At 39.5% G+C, this 15,408-nt stretch overlaps 1 protein-coding gene across 1 annotated transcript; it reads left to right on the top strand.

Annotated features, from left to right (window-relative positions):
• Positions 1-151: 151 nt before the first annotated feature.
• Positions 152-15,308, top strand: SRP54 (signal recognition particle 54). Its single transcript, XM_033063020.1, has 16 exons — positions 152-299; positions 2,782-2,890; positions 4,285-4,376; positions 4,904-4,988; positions 5,658-5,762; positions 7,351-7,417; positions 7,500-7,557; positions 8,245-8,395; positions 9,255-9,403; positions 11,595-11,695; positions 11,802-11,888; positions 12,304-12,377; positions 12,621-12,729; positions 13,485-13,655; positions 14,122-14,217; positions 14,840-15,308. The coding sequence occupies exons 2-16, from the start codon at positions 2,813-2,815 to the stop codon at positions 14,929-14,931; spliced, it is 1,515 nt and encodes a 504-aa protein (XP_032918911.1). The 5' UTR covers positions 152-299; positions 2,782-2,812; the 3' UTR covers positions 14,932-15,308.
• The last annotated feature ends 100 nt before the right edge of the window (positions 15,309-15,408 follow it).

Raw genomic sequence — 15,408 nt, 5'->3', positions numbered from 1 at the left:
CCCCCGCCCGTGGCCACGCCTCCCTCCCGTTCTTAAGACGGTTCGGCGCGATTTCTGCCTCCGCCGCGCCGGGTGCGGACGGGACGTTTATACGGCGCTACCTTAATGATGTAGCAGACCGCGCGCGGCCCGGAAACGGAAGCCAACGGGGGCCTGTGGGGCGACAGCCAGTGCTGACGTTTCCCTGGTCGGCGGCAGCCGTGACTGCTCGCGCTTTCAGTGGAGTCTCGCTGGGCGGCCTCGCCCCGGCGGGCTGGGCTGGGTACGGCTCCGTCCGCGGACACCGCGCCGCGCTCTTGGTGGGTGCTCGCGCAGCTGCCCCAGCTGCTCCGTAACCTCCACCCGCGGCGGTTTCTCGTGACGCGGAGAGGCCCCCGGCCCAGTCTCGGCGGGGTGGGAAAAGGCACTGGTGCCTGCCGACCCCGAGGATAGGCGGCGGTCTGTCCCGCGGCAGCCCGGGCCGGGCAGGGCCCTCAGTCGGCCGGAGCTCCGAGGGAGCAGTTCTGGGCCTCGCGGCCCCAGGCGCCGCTGTCCACAGCACCGGGACGGGGCTCGCCCAGCCGGTGTCTGCGGCCAGCCCTGGGTGCCTGGGGGAAAGGCAGCGGTCGGGTACATATACCAGGCTCTGCCTTCATCGTTTGTCCCGTGAAAACGAGGGCATTGGGCCGTAAGCGAGACAGCCGTCTTCTACTGCTGTCTTGGGGCCGCCTTCCCGTCGTCAGCCGGGATTTTAGAAGGTGGAAACTCGAAAGTTGAGGTTGACTGTAGCTGCAGTAGCTCAAGGCATTCCCACCTGTGAAATAGCCGCTTCTTTGTTACAGACTTGTAGTTGGTCTTAATCCGTATGTGTATACGTGTAGTACAAGTTTATTGTACAGTTTTTAACTGTTCCTGTTGCGTGTTATCTTTTTAAATTGCTGTTATCATTTAAAGCAGCTGTTTAAACTGCTGTTACTCGTTAAGCCTATGTTTTTTCCAAAATCCTGTGCATTAGAGTATTACTAGTTTAGCTAGATGAATTTGGTGGGAGGTTTAAGCTGGGTGGGTGGGCAGTCTTGTCTCTTCAGAGCTGCTTCACTGCTGTTTTGCTGTGCCGTAGTAAGGCATGCGCTATTTCTGCTGCCCCTTTATCCCTGGAATGCCCGTTCATGGCTGAAGCTCTTGGTGCTGCAGCAGCATGATGAGCGGGAGCTCAGTGTGGAGGGGACTCCGACTGCCCAGGGCTCATGGCCTTGCTCTGCTCGAGGCAGCCTGGCTGTGTCCTGAGGGCCCAGCTGCGTTTTAGCCCTTCTCAGTGTGTTTGTGGGGTGCTGCATTCAAGCTAAACTTGCCAGAACTATGGCTGCTCAGCACATACAAGTTCTGCAGTGCAGTTACTGCTAATGCCCTTCTGGCTATCTGCCAGCCCAAACTGGCTACCTGCTAAAACATCTTGCGTGTCTTTTTGTCTGGAGTGTGGCTCTCGACTTGACTGGACTGTGTCACAAGTTCTGTTAATTTCTGTACTTTGCAGCCCTTAGAAATTCTGATGGCTTATGATTTCTTGATGTGCTAGTGAGAGCAGTTTATATGAAAATGGTTAAACTAACGTTTTTAGCAAAGTATTTGGATTATTCCTATTGTATGGCTGTCAAAAAAGCTTTTGGATTTCTGCAGAGGAAACATTCACTTACTAGGACATAATTAACCTTCTGTGTTTGGAGATCTGTAGAACTCTGGAAACTAATTTTAAATATTGAATATTCACATGACTTGTGTGTTGGTCATCCTATCAAATTTCTTAGCCGATATATCCAAGTATTATAGTTAAATTTTGTCATTGGTTGCCATTTTAGCTGCTCAAAGCTTACTGAGTTGCACTGCCATTTCTAAAAGTTTGGGGTTTTGTTTTTTCTTACACATTGTGATTATCACAGAAAATGACCTGGAAAACATCTGTTTTGAACATCTGTTTGCTGAGACTGTTTGGTAGAGCCTATTGATAATAATATTTTTTTAGAATTACTCTGCAATAATGTGACTTGTACTTGTAAGGAAACCTTGGAGCTTTACCGCTTCAGATAACATGTAGAAATCCCCTTCCAGAGTGTAAGAAGATGGACATCAATTTATATTAGTGTGCTGGTTTGCAAATACTCTACTGGCAGAGTTCCTTAGCAAACAGACTAATTTTTTAATTAATATTGAGATGGCATTGTAATGAGTATCGTTGCTTGTACATTCAATGTACGTTAAATCTAACGTATAAATATATTTGTGTCATTTGCCATACCCAACTCTATGGCATTTATTTATCCTACATCATCTGAAGCTCCTGGAAACTTTGTTCTGCATTGTGACCTCAGTATCAGGGGAGGATGGGTTAGAGTGGCAGTTGTTTTTGGGGTTTTGTTGCTTGTTTAACCTACCAAGTTGGTAACAATAGTAGTTCTTAATTAGATAAAGCAGTCTGGAGATTGGCTTACTTGGGTGCCTTGTTTTATCTCTTTTTGGAATGTATCTTTGATTATTTATAAACGCATTTTAAGCCACACTTTTTGGGATTTGTGCAGCTGATAAATCTCAATGTGTGTATACAGTGAGCTGCTCTTTAAGTAGGCCATCAGGATTGCCTAAAATTAACTTCAGGCCAATATTTCCTAAAAATAACTTTTAAAAGTAAAACGTGTCCACTTTCTGGAATGCAAAGCAGGATTCTTACCCAAAAGTTACTTGAATAATTAATTTGTGAAGGCATAGCTTCAACTAGATTAAAATGTTATTTTTAAATTTTTTTCCCAGATCCTTCTAAGTTGTACTTGAAGCCACCAAAATGGTTCTGGCAGATCTTGGAAGAAAAATAACGTCGGCATTGCGCTCACTGAGCAATGCCACGATTATCAATGAGGAGGTATGTACTGTAGAAATGTGATGGCATTAACCCTGGAAGAATTCTGAGAAAAAGTTCTCAAAGTCTGGTGAGAAGCTTGAAGTGGGCTCCCTAGGCTTCTTTTTTTCCTAAAGTAAAATTTGTACTAGAGGTTTTAACCCCTGAACTTTTAACTACCGGAACTAGATTTGTACATGGGTCATCACCTTGGACATAGTGGGTCCCGTGGTCAAAGGGTCCTTGATCCTTGTGGCTGTGCTTAGGGAGATGAGTGTTCTGTGGAGGCATTGTGTACCTAAATTTGGATGGAAGGTGGGTGCCTGCTCTGATTTATGTGTGTGTGCAGGCAGACTATGGAGGTGTGTACTAGGCTGCTAGAAGCTGAAATGTGGAAGAACAAATGTAAGCTTTGCTGTCTGAAATGTGAGGAATGTGTTGCATTTACTGTCTTTATATTCAAGCCACTGTGGGGTTCTGGAATTTTGTTCAGCTTAGTATGGTCTGTATTTTCTTTAGTTAGGAGTTTGAAATTAGAACTTCATGTGCTCTGTCATAGGAGGTACAATGCAATGTGGAAAACTAATGTGATGGTTTCAAAGTGTCTTTGATTACATAGACTGCTAGAAACTCTTTTCAGGTGGAAAGATGGGTGGCTTAAAGTAACTAAAACGAGGATCATTGAGAGCTGTAAAGTTAGAACTTAGAGATAAAATGTTTTAATGTGTCTTCTGCTGGGAGACAAAATCAAATACAACCCAATTAAACTTTTTCAGCAATGAAAACTTTTATCCTGCAAGAGCTCAAGATGTGAAAATATGGCTATTTATGCAGGTGTTACTTTCAGAAAAATCTTCCTGTTCAAGACTTTGAAAACTCAGAATAAACACAGCTTCTAGTTAAGGCACCTGCTTGCCTAAAAGGCATACAATCAGACCAACAGTCAAGTATTTGAAAATGCAGGTAGCAGGGTGTCCATCTTTAGCTAAGGAATGCTGTTATTTACAGAAATGGTGTTGTGATCTGAGATTTTTTTTTTTGCGTACTCTCTAAGGAGTAACCAGAGGGGGGAGCTCAGGCAGTCTTGCTGCCATATGAACTGTTTACCATAATGCAGTAGGAAGTGTTTTGTGTTAGTGTTATATAGTGTGCAGTTGTTACAATTGAGAACGCTTTTCTCTCAGATTTAAATTGTATTTACGTAGGGACGAACACAAAGACTGTTTTTGTGACAGTCAATTTAATGATAGGACTATATGCATTTAACTTGTGAAAGTCATGGTTATGTCATAAATAGATGAATCATCATCATCATGGTTATATCATAGACTTTAGCATTCTTATTTTGACCTTACACTGGCCTAGTTAATCTGTGTATTGTAAAACAATTTTTCTGGTTTTTCTTTTATATGCCAAAGGTTTTAAATGCTATGTTAAAAGAAGTATGTACAGCACTACTGGAAGCTGATGTTAATATCAAACTTGTGAAGCAACTTAGAGAAAATGTCAAGTAAGTGAAATAATTAAAATAATTTAACTTTTGATATTTGTAAAAGTTGTAATTTGAGGTTACAAAAGAACAACTAATTTATAACTTAATATGTTGGGGTATTTTTAGACACAGCCAGTTTACTTTTAGCAGGAAAACAGCTGTTTGAACTAAATGTTTAGCCAGTTCCATCAAAAGAGTCTTTGGTCAAATTTAGCCACTTACTGCTGTTACAGGCTTGTTTCAAAAATCTATTGCTGTCACCAGTTGAATCGTCTGATAAACAAGTTCTTCATTACTTCCTAGACACATCATCTTCACATGTGCTGTGCTGGCTATAAATAGATCTGTGTATGTGACTAGCACTGTTACCTTGCCTATTTTCAGATGTAATTTAAGTAAATGCGAGCCCGAAAGATGCATTTTAGAAACCTGTTTTTGTCCTCTGCGTAAGAATGTCTCCAGTGCATGTCACTGCAAAAACTTTATTACTAGGTTCAAGTAATGCTTTAAGTTATGCTAGTGTTTCATGCTTTTTTTTAACTCAGGTCTGCAATTGATCTTGAAGAAATGGCATCTGGCCTTAACAAAAGAAAAATGATACAGCATGCAGTCTTTAAAGAGCTTGTTAAGGTAGGACTTCAAGACTCTGCATTGCATCACTTTCCTTGTACAGTCTGGGCTTGGAAGCAGTGGAGTAACAAGCCAAGCTTTTAGGTGGTTATGTTATACCTGCAGTTATGCTTTCTGATGTGAGGCTTCTTACTATTGCAAAAGTACTATTCTCATTGAAACTACATCTTGGGCATTTTTCAAACTAGAACTCTCAAACTAAACATAGTCTGTGCCCAGACATACGGTGGCTCTCAGGAATGAATGTACATTCTACTCATTTAGCAAATGAGGCATCAACCGTTAAAAGCCTTCTGTGCTGTAGGATTTTCACTGGAAAAGGCCCATCCTGAGTAGCATCAAGAGGGGTGTGGAGGTCATCTTTCTGTGTTGGTTGTTATCCTTGTGCCATATATAGAGGCCACCCTGACTGTGCTTGGTGTTAGATAGAAATTAACACTGTTATTGTTGCAGAATTATTATGCAGAACATTATATGCTATAGATACCTTGTGGCGGGGGGGTGTTGTTCACTGTAAATCAGCAAAAATCTGAGCCAAATTAAGATGAGACTGTAAAAACTGTTTTTCTCCTTTGAATATGAAACCAGGCACCTAGCATGATTGTGACATCAACTGTTCTGTGCTTTTGAAATTTGCTTCTGCTACCTGTGTTACTCTTTGTTCTTTAGCTTGTAGATCCTGGAGTCAAGGCATGGACACCTACCAAAGGAAAACAGAACATTATAATGTTTGTTGGTTTGCAAGGAAGTGGTAAAACAACAACTTGTTCAAAGGTAACATGCAGTAGTAGTGGTTTTTTATTTGTGTTGGTTTTTTTTTTTGTTTTGTTTTGTTTATTTTTTTTGCTTGGGGAAGCTGATGGTCATTTGGCTTCTTAGGTAAGATTGGCTTGTGATCTGTGCTGGTTTTGTTACTAGGAAAGTTCTGACTCACTACCATGTAGAGGTAGGTTTGCAGAGGTGTTTCTGAGATGAGTGTTGAAAATAATATTCTTTTGGGGCAATTTATGGCTTGTAGGACTTTATTCAAAATTTTTTAAACTGAGCTCTTGATGAAACAATACCCTATAAGAGAGTCTTTCCGTTTGTCATTCTACTTAGTGAAGTTAAGCCACAACATTGTAGTTTACTTTCTAGGTTTAAGACTAATACTAAGAATGGATGCTCATTCCATTACTTATTTAGAAAATTCAGTGGAATTTGGCCTTTGTATTAGATATCTCAGTTAAGTGTAAGTTGGTGATGTGAGACCTCTTCCAGCCCCAGATTCATTGAGGAAATTTGCATTTGTAGTTTTTTAAGGCTAAAAACAAGAATGCTCTGAATCAACCTATCTTCACATCTGCAACACGACCTTCCCTGTTAGTGTAAGGTCAATCAATACACCATTCCTTGTGAGATCATCCACTACTTGTGACAGGAAGTTGTAATCTCTGCTTTCCACTTTCCAGGAACCTCCTAGACTGTTTGTGCTTCACTATGTTGCTTCTCCAGCAGATGTCAGGATAGTTAAAGTCCCCCACAAAAACCAGGGCCTGAAGCTGCTTCAAGCTGCCTGTAGAAGGCCTCATCCACTTGCTTCTTCTGATCAGATGGCCTGTAGCAAACACCCACAACAGCATCAGCCTCACTACCTCTTGACTCTCTCATCATTCACCCCAAGACAGAGCTTGATACACGCCAAGTTGTGAGGAGAAATTCTCTTGTGGAAAAAAGACAGATCTTTGTTGTTTTTTGTCATCTCCTTTTGAGATTCACACATAGTGAAATATTGAGTATGGCCTGCTCTGATTTCAGAAGATTTTGTTAGTGCTTACGTAGCTGAACTTTATTTTGAGCGTTTGTCTTTGGTCAGTGTTTTTGTGACTATACACAGCACCCATGAAGCTGAGTGTTGTAGGAAGGTTAAGGATTCTATCCACTGCTTTAAAACGTGTCTTTCAATGGAAATATCTTTGTTCCTCTGGAAGTACAGAAACATAGAGCTGTACAAGTTGTAGCCATTGTGGTACTTGATATTGAAGTATTGCTTTGGGTGGTTTCTACATGCAGTACTAATGCTAAGAAGAATTCAGGAGTTAGTAAAATGGGAACTTAAGTTATTTGTAGTCATTCACAGAAATTGTCATTTCATGAAATTGAATCAGAAGCAGAGTCAAGCAGGTGTTTTCATCTTGCCATTAATAATTATTTATAACATGCTTTTGTAATGATGGCTATGCCAATGGTGAACAGTCTTACTCTGTGGCCTCAATTATAGAAAGGCTGGCTTGAGTTTATATCGTGTGTGACTTCATGCTGTTAGAAGTGCCATGTCAGTGGGACTTTGGTGTAACTACTTGTTTTGGGTTTCATTTCACAGTTAGCATACTTCTATCAGAGGAAAGGCTGGAAGACTTGTTTAATATGTGCAGACACATACAGAGCAGGTAACACAGACTTTAATGATGTAGTGCTCTATAATATTTGAAGATTTTCTTAAGTAATCCCTTGACTATACCTGTCTTACAGGTGCTTTTGACCAGTTAAAGCAGAATGCCACAAAAGCAAGAATTCCCTTTTATGGGAGGTAAGCATCTTTCAGAGTCACTTTGAGAGCAGTTCAACTCCCAATTATGTATTGTTCTGTATTGAACATTTTGCACTAAACCCTGTCTAGCATTGCCCAATTGCTTTCATTGCAGTAATACATTCTGAGTAATACTAGCTCCAATCAGATGAAAATTCTGCCCAGTTCAGTATACTGCCAGGAGTAGCAGCTAGGATAGTGTACAAAGAGATCAGGTGTCCAGCAATAATTCCTGTTGCTTACTCAATGTATAGCAGTTCACAGACTTTTATCAGACATGGCCAGATTTTTGTGAAGTATTTCACAGATCAAAGAATATTATTTTTGGATGCTTAATTTTTATTATCAAATTAAAACAGAGGTGGACCTGAAATGTCTTTTATAAAGCAGTGAATAACTTTCCCCTAAGCTTCACTGGAGGTGAACTGTCTAGATGCTCAGTAAAATCTTATTTGAGGGAGAGTGTTGTAGAACTTACTGCAGCTTCCAGCAGGTGAGACAGACTTCAGTCTTTGTGCTTCAGTTCACTGAGCAGTAAGTGTAGATGGCTCAGGAGGACATTTTTAACCAATTTTTGCTTTACGTAAGGGGAATTCCCTCTTGAAATCCGATAGATTTATAGTTGCCAAGTTTATAGTCAAGTGAAATTGAAAAAAGTGATGAAATTCTGTTTCTCTTTTTGATCAGTTACACAGAAATGGATCCTGTAATAATTGCCTCAGAAGGTGTTGAGAAATTTAAGAATGAAAACTTCGAAATAATCATTGTTGATACAAGTGGACGTCACAAACAAGAAGACTCTTTGTTTGAAGAGATGTTACAAGTTGCTAATGCCATAGTGAGTAGTTTTGAGAAATACAGTAACTTAGTATAGTTATTTGATGATGACTGAGTTGATTCATGATTCATCTTTATTCTCATGTTCTGTGTGCATTTTGCTTTAATTCTAGATTATATTAGAAATTGCAAACAGATACGAATAAGCAAGGACTGAATGACCAGGACTTGTTAGTTTTGTGACAGTTTTAATTCTTCAGTTCAAGGATGCTTGCATATAACCAGACTGCAATTCCTGCTTTAACTTTTCTTTTTCAGGATCTTTGCTTTGAAAAAACTGATGAAAGAACCAGTCTGGTGTGGTTTCCTTTAACTTTGAATACTAAACTGTCTGTGATTGTCACAAATAATTGCACTGAAACAGAGAAGATGATTGGATAACTTTCAACAGTTTTGAAATGTAAATGAAGCAGTTTTTTCTATAGGTTTAAAAAAAAGTCTGGCTATTTGTCATGCAAGTCCGAAGAATCAAACAATATGACGCTTCCCACACAATTCCTGCTAATGACTAACTTATTTTTAGAGAAATGGATGTCTTATATACCAGATTGTAAAACCAAGTGGAAGATATTAGCTATTATCTAATTGGCTCAAGATACTGACTAAAATAATTTGAATCATAACTAATAAGCACAAAGTGTTGTAGATAAACCATATAGTCATACAGCATCAGAATTTTTTAAATGGTCCTTAGATAATATTGTTAATAAAACAGTGATCCTGTTTTAAACTCTGGCATACAGCTCTTACATACTGTTATTGCAGTAAGTTCTGCTACTGAACCTACATAATAATGGTAATGCATGAACATTGTTTAGTAAAGCAGGAAATTATTATTTTGTGTATCTCATTTCTCCTAGCAACCAGATAACATTGTTTATGTGATGGATGCTTCCATTGGTCAAGCTTGTGAAGCTCAAGCTAAAGCTTTCAAAGACAAAGTAGATGTAGCTTCTGTTATTGTTACTAAGCTTGATGGACATGCCAAAGGAGGTGGAGCGCTTAGTGCGTAAGTACTGTGGTGTAATAGTGTCCAACATCTGGCTATGCACTGCCAGCCATGAAATGCATTAGTGTCTCACAGACACCTGCCCTGTGGAAGTGTCATTGTCACATTCCACAGAATCTAAGTCTGTCACAGTCACACTTAGATTCTTATCCTTCTTCTGGTGGGTAGGATCTCCTGTTGATATTTAAGATCAGAATCCAATTATATGATTTATTTTCAGTACAGTAGTTTGTATTGTCACAGGTCAGACTTTTGTCTTCCAAAATCAACATCAAGCTATATTCATGGCATATTGTGTATTAGGCATTTTTCCAGAAAGATAAATTTTGGCTGAATAGATACAACTTTCTTGAGATGGAAAACTCTTCGTGTGTTTTTTTCCAAAAGGGGGAAAAACTGTACCTCATCATATCTATGGACCTTAAAACTGTAATGCAAATCAAAATTCTGGATTGGCAGTGTCCAGAAACTTGGTGAAAAGTTGTTTGTGGTCACAGTTACCTAAATTCCATTCTTGTTGGATTTCCTGTGTGGTGTATCTTGGCAGAGTATGGACTAGAAAATGTTACTTTTTCTCTTCAGCCTTATATGATTGTTCCAATTGCCTTTCAAAGATACAGCTTAATTTGAGCAGAGATGCTTTGCCAAAACAGTCCAAATAACTGATCCTGACTTGCTAAATCCCTGCCTATCTTTGATCTGAAGCATTAAGAGTCCTGAACTGCCATATGTATTTTGCTTTATTTATAGCATAATGTTGGAAGAGTAAAGCTTTTGGTATTTTCATTTTGCTCGTTGGAGTTGTCACATGCTTGTGTGCCTTAAGTATGCTGTGTTTCCTCTGTACTGTCTGTGGGCTGGAAACTGAGTTTTATCTAAAAGCTAGTGCCAGTGTAGTACAAACGTTCTGAATTTTCTGTCTGAGCTTTTTCCTGTGTTGAAAATGAGATTCTGTAGTATGAGGTACCTTGAAGAAATTGTAATCAGTGCCTGTCATCTGACAGTATTATCATTCGTGTCAGTGTATATATTGGTAATATCCTAGTATTAGGATAAACTGAAGATGATTTATTTTTCTTTGTCCTCTCAAGTTTCTTAAATTCAGCAATGAAAGTTAGCAACTTCTATTTCTGTCAATGATTTTTTTTTAAATTATTTTTTCATACGGAGTCTGTATTTATAAAGTCCTAAATAGATAAAAATCTTTTTAAGTACAGTAATTTCACGATTACAAGGCGCACTGAGTATAAGCCGCATCTCTGGGTGTTGGCAAATATTTTGGTTTTCGTCCATAAATAAGCTGCACCTGATTATAAGCCGCTCTGTCGTTCGCAGCGAGGACCCGCGTGCAACAAAGTTGCCAAATAGTAACAGAATTGCGGCATGGCGGGGTTTACTGGCTCGGCTCGGGCTGCGCGGGCTCAGCCCGTTCAGGGCTTCCGACAGGGCCAGGTTGCCCAGCTTGGTGGTGCCGCTCGGCGGGGCCGGTCGCCGCTGCCGCCGGGCTCGCTCACCCCGGCCTGGCGCTGCCCCGTGGCAGTGGGCAGGGACAGAGCCCGCCGGCACCTGCGGCAGCAAAGGCAGGAGGGGAGGAGCACCCCCGCTCCCACTGTGGCGGCAGCGGGCGGGTCGGAGCCTGCCCGCTCCTGCTGCGGCAGGCGGGGGCAGGAGCCCCGCGCTTACCCCACGGGCTGCAGGGATGGCAGCACGGAGCCCCCCCCTCCTCCCCGAGCCGTGGGGATGTCAGCACAGAGCCCCCTGCCTGAAGGAGGGAGCCTCCCCGCCCCGCGCTGCCGGCACTGAGCTGGCCCCACCTGCTGCGCAACACAGTAACCAATTTGTAACAGTCACGAAATCCTAAGTTTTACTGGCGGGTGCTCGGCTCGGCACCCTGGCTGGCACTTCTGGGGTTGTAAATGTCAGAAAATTATTCACATATTAGCCACTCCTGAGTGTAAGCCGCATTTCCGGGGTGGGAGCAAAATTTTAGTCAAAATGGTGCGGCTTGTAATCGTGAAGTTACTGTACTCTGAGCTAAATATCCAAGTGCTGGGTGCTTTTTCATTAATAGTTTGAGGAGTAAGGCAGAGACTGCAGACAGAATGTATAGCGTTGATGATGCCTAGCTGATTATAATACAAAAGATGCATGGTGTTTGAGACGCCATTTCATAAAATACATTTTATTGCAGAGTTGCTGCCACAAAGAGTCCTATTATTTTTATTGGAACTGGCGAGCACATAGATGACTTTGAACCTTTTAAAACACAGCCTTTCATCAGCAAGCTGCTTGGTATGTCCTGTGTACAACTGTACTTAAAAGATATTTTGAATTGAATAATGGAAAGTCGAAGTGTAATCTTTTTAGTGCTAATTTCAGATCTGTTTTCTTTATCCAGGTATGGGTGATATTGAAGGATTGATAGATAAAGTAAATGAGTTAAAGTTGGATGATAATGAAGCACTCATAGAAAAGCTTAAACATGGTAAGTTATTCCCAAGGCCTGAACAGTAGATGGATTACAGTGACCTGACCATGGCAGGTTCTCTGCAATGGAGACCACAGAGTTAATGAGTGCTGTGTGTAGACACAAACGACTTGTTCATGTGCACAGTGAAGAATGGTTATTCTTTCTCTAGTAAATGTGGCAGCCAGGTAAATGGAGTTGTGTTTTTCAGATGATAGTCTGTCAGAGTACAAGTGCAGAATAACTAGCTTAATGGTTCAGCATGTGCCATCTGAAACTGTTTAAACATATTAGTAGTGAAGAGGTTTATTTATCTACTTATCTACGTAGTATAGTATTTACTTTATGAATATGAAGAATAATTGAAAAAGGAGAGTAAAACCAAAATGCTGGTGTGACTTCTGCTAACTTTTCTTTTGTTGTTGTGCTTCAGGTCAATTTACATTAAGAGATATGTATGAACAATTCCAAAACATCATGAAAATGGGACCATTCAGTCAGATCTTGGTTAGTTATCCCCAAAATAATTTTATTAGCTTTTCATTGATATTTGACAAATTTCTGTAAACTTAAAACTCTTCATTGAAATTTGTTATAATCTGTGCTCTGTTTTTCAAAAAGGTGAAATGATTTTTCTACTGCAGTATGTAATTACTGAACTGACAGTTGCTGTCTATATTTCTTTCTACTTTAATTAAAGCTAGCTTTGCCTATTCTGACACAGCTTTTGTTTTCCATTCTTAAAACAAGGGCATGATCCCTGGTTTTGGAACTGACTTCATGAGTAAAGGCAATGAACAGGAGTCAATGGCAAGGCTAAAGAAACTCATGACTATAATGGACAGTATGAACGATCAAGGTAAAACAAATTTCATCCACTATTTTTTCCTTGATTGTTGAACAAGCTTATTTAGAGAGATCCTTCTGGGAACAAAAAGACATTGCAGAATGTACAATGACAGAAAATTACAAGAAGTATTTACTTTTTTCGGAATAGCAAGGAGCACATGTCTCCAAATTTCTTAATTAATGTAAATATTTAGAGATACTTTGCCTGTTGCTGCTCTGTCTTGTGTAGAGTAGGTAGTATTTTGAATAATTTCCATTCTGTTGGAAATCAGTATATTTTTATTCATTGTATTGTAACTGTTCGTAGATTATTAATGCTGTACTTGCAAATTAGTAAGGTATGTTAATCTTTAATCTGGCATTGCTGTCTTTTCCCTACCCACCCTCAAATTTACTTGGTGACATAGCCTGGTCTCTAGAATTCAAAGTGTTGTTCACCTATTATTCCTTTAGTAGTATCTTCTTACCTTTGTGCTGCTAAACCCACTAATATGGCTTAAGACCAAGTATCCCAAGAGCATAATTTATTCACACAGATTTTTTCTATCATGGTGATTAACATATAAAGATAAGAGTTTGTTTGTATTGCTTCCTAGAATATTACGTCTCAATGATTTATGTTAAATTTTGCATTGTCACTTCCAAAAATAAGTTTTTATTCTCTGGCTCAAAATTCTCAACAATGAGAACAGGTTTGCTACCAATTGTAACTGTTTTTAATGTCACTGACTCAATGGATTTTTCTTGTCTACACTCCAATTGCAGAACTTGACAGTACAGATGGTGCCAAAGTTTTCAGCAAGCAGCCAGGAAGAATCCAAAGAGTAGCAAGAGGCTCAGGTGTTTCTACCAGAGATGTCCAGGAGCTTTTGACCCAATACACTAAGTTTGCACAGATGGTGAAAAAGATGGGAGGCATCAAAGGGCTTTTCAAAGGTAAGAAAACCCAACCAAACAAAAAACTGCAAACCAACACCAAAAAGCCCACACTAAAATTTATTAACTAAGGTCACTTGATGTGCGAACAAAGATTAAATGAGAAAATACTGATCAGGGAGAGGAGAAAGTGAGTTGTAGCTTGCTCATTTTTATGATGTTTGAAAGTTTTTGTGACTGGTAAAAGCTGGATTGTTCTTCTTGACACCAATATGTAATTTAGCAAGGAAAGCTACTGTATTTCTATCCGTGTAGATTTGATTGCTACTACAGTACTAACACTAACACTTGAGTCTATTATGTGGAGTGCACGACTGTTGATCCTAAATGGACTTCTAAGTGACTGATGTAGTAACTTAAAAGAATGTATTCATGGATTTGAATCTAGAATTAGGAGGTAACATTTGGATTTATTTTATTTCTAGCACCATATGTTAATCCACTTTGCTCTTTTCTTGTTATTTAGGCGGTGATATGTCCAAGAACGTGAACCCATCTCAGCTGGCCAAACTGAATCAGCAGATGGCAAAGATGATGGATCCAAGAGTTCTTCATCATATGGGTATGTGCTGACTTTTTATAGCTTCAAGAGAGGACTGCCAATTATAGTTGAGCATTTGAGATACAGAAGTGAGGAAGGGGATGGGAGACTATTTGCATTATCTATCAGTATTAAGTATTTCTAGGGTTTTCCACAAGAATCAGAAAGTTTAGTCCAAATGCTTTGCTCTTAGCAATGCTTAATCTAGTCTTTCATTTGAATTCAGCTCTCAAAATGAGCATTTGGATTGAAGTATGTCTGTGGTAAAACAAATCTTCTTAGACTTCTCTTCTAAGATTTGCCTCAAGTAATTAAATTTGACAAGAGCAATTTTAAATAAGGGCTCCCATACCTGAACCTTACTGATTGATAATAGTCATTCCATCAAGTTTTTTTCTTTTGTCTAGTTCTTAATGCACGAGTCATCTTAAAACCTACTTAAAGCCCAGTGTTTTTGCAGACCTTTCTGTAATTACTCACTCAGTTCTTTATTTTCAATTGCTGTTTAAACCTAGTTTGACAGTTTTGGGCTTCTGCCTTTGTGTATTACTGGAATAGTGTGTGTACAGTAATGATGCCTCAAGTAAGAGAGCTGTGTTTCAAAGTTCATTAATACATTCATGTTCTCACTTATTTTCTACAGGTGGCATGGCTGGTTTGCAGTCAATGATGAGACAGTTTCAACAAGGTGCTGCTGGGAATATGAAAGGCATGATGGGATTCAATAACATGTGAAGAAGCCTTAATACAAATGGACTTGGTTGACTCTTCATTGCAACTTCAGTGAATGAATTTGCTTTCTTCCTTTTTACAGTGATGAGAGAGTGATCTTTTGAAATCTTATCCAGGCTTCTCAGTTTCTACATCTAATTTCTGAAAAATATTTTTGCTTAAATTAGTTCCTCTCCACTAATAACTGATGGCACAAAGAGTAATTCAATTTAATAAAACAAAATCATGATGTAAAATTTTAATATTTAGAGACACTTTTTAATTGTTTACATCAAATGGCAGCCATTATATTTGTAAACAACCCTGATCTTTGGTTATAGTAACATAAAATGTCACAAATATACTGTAAAATAAAATTTAAGTGGTTATAAACAAGAGAATGGCCTGTTTCTTCTGTTCCTTTTGACTGTCCTTTATCAGTATGTAATGAGATTATTTTCCTAGGTGTTTTTTTTTCCCTAAAGACTATTGTAACTCATG

This window comes from Catharus ustulatus, chromosome 6 (genome assembly GCF_009819885.2).
Source record: "Catharus ustulatus isolate bCatUst1 chromosome 6, bCatUst1.pri.v2, whole genome shotgun sequence".
Lineage (NCBI taxonomy): Eukaryota > Metazoa > Chordata > Aves > Passeriformes > Turdidae > Catharus > Catharus ustulatus.
This window is presented reverse-complemented; position numbering and strand designations above follow the sequence as displayed.

Coding starts and splice junctions, on each gene's coding strand:
- SRP54 (XM_033063020.1), top strand. CDS start 2,813: ATGGTTCTGGCAGATCTTGGAAGAAAAATAACGTCGGCATTGCGCTCA. Junction 4,377..4,903: donor CAACTTAGAGAAAATGTCAA/GTAAGTGAAATA, acceptor TTTTTAACTCAG/GTCTGCAATTGATCTTGAAG. Junction 4,989..5,657: donor TCTTTAAAGAGCTTGTTAAG/GTAGGACTTCAA, acceptor TTTGTTCTTTAG/CTTGTAGATCCTGGAGTCAA.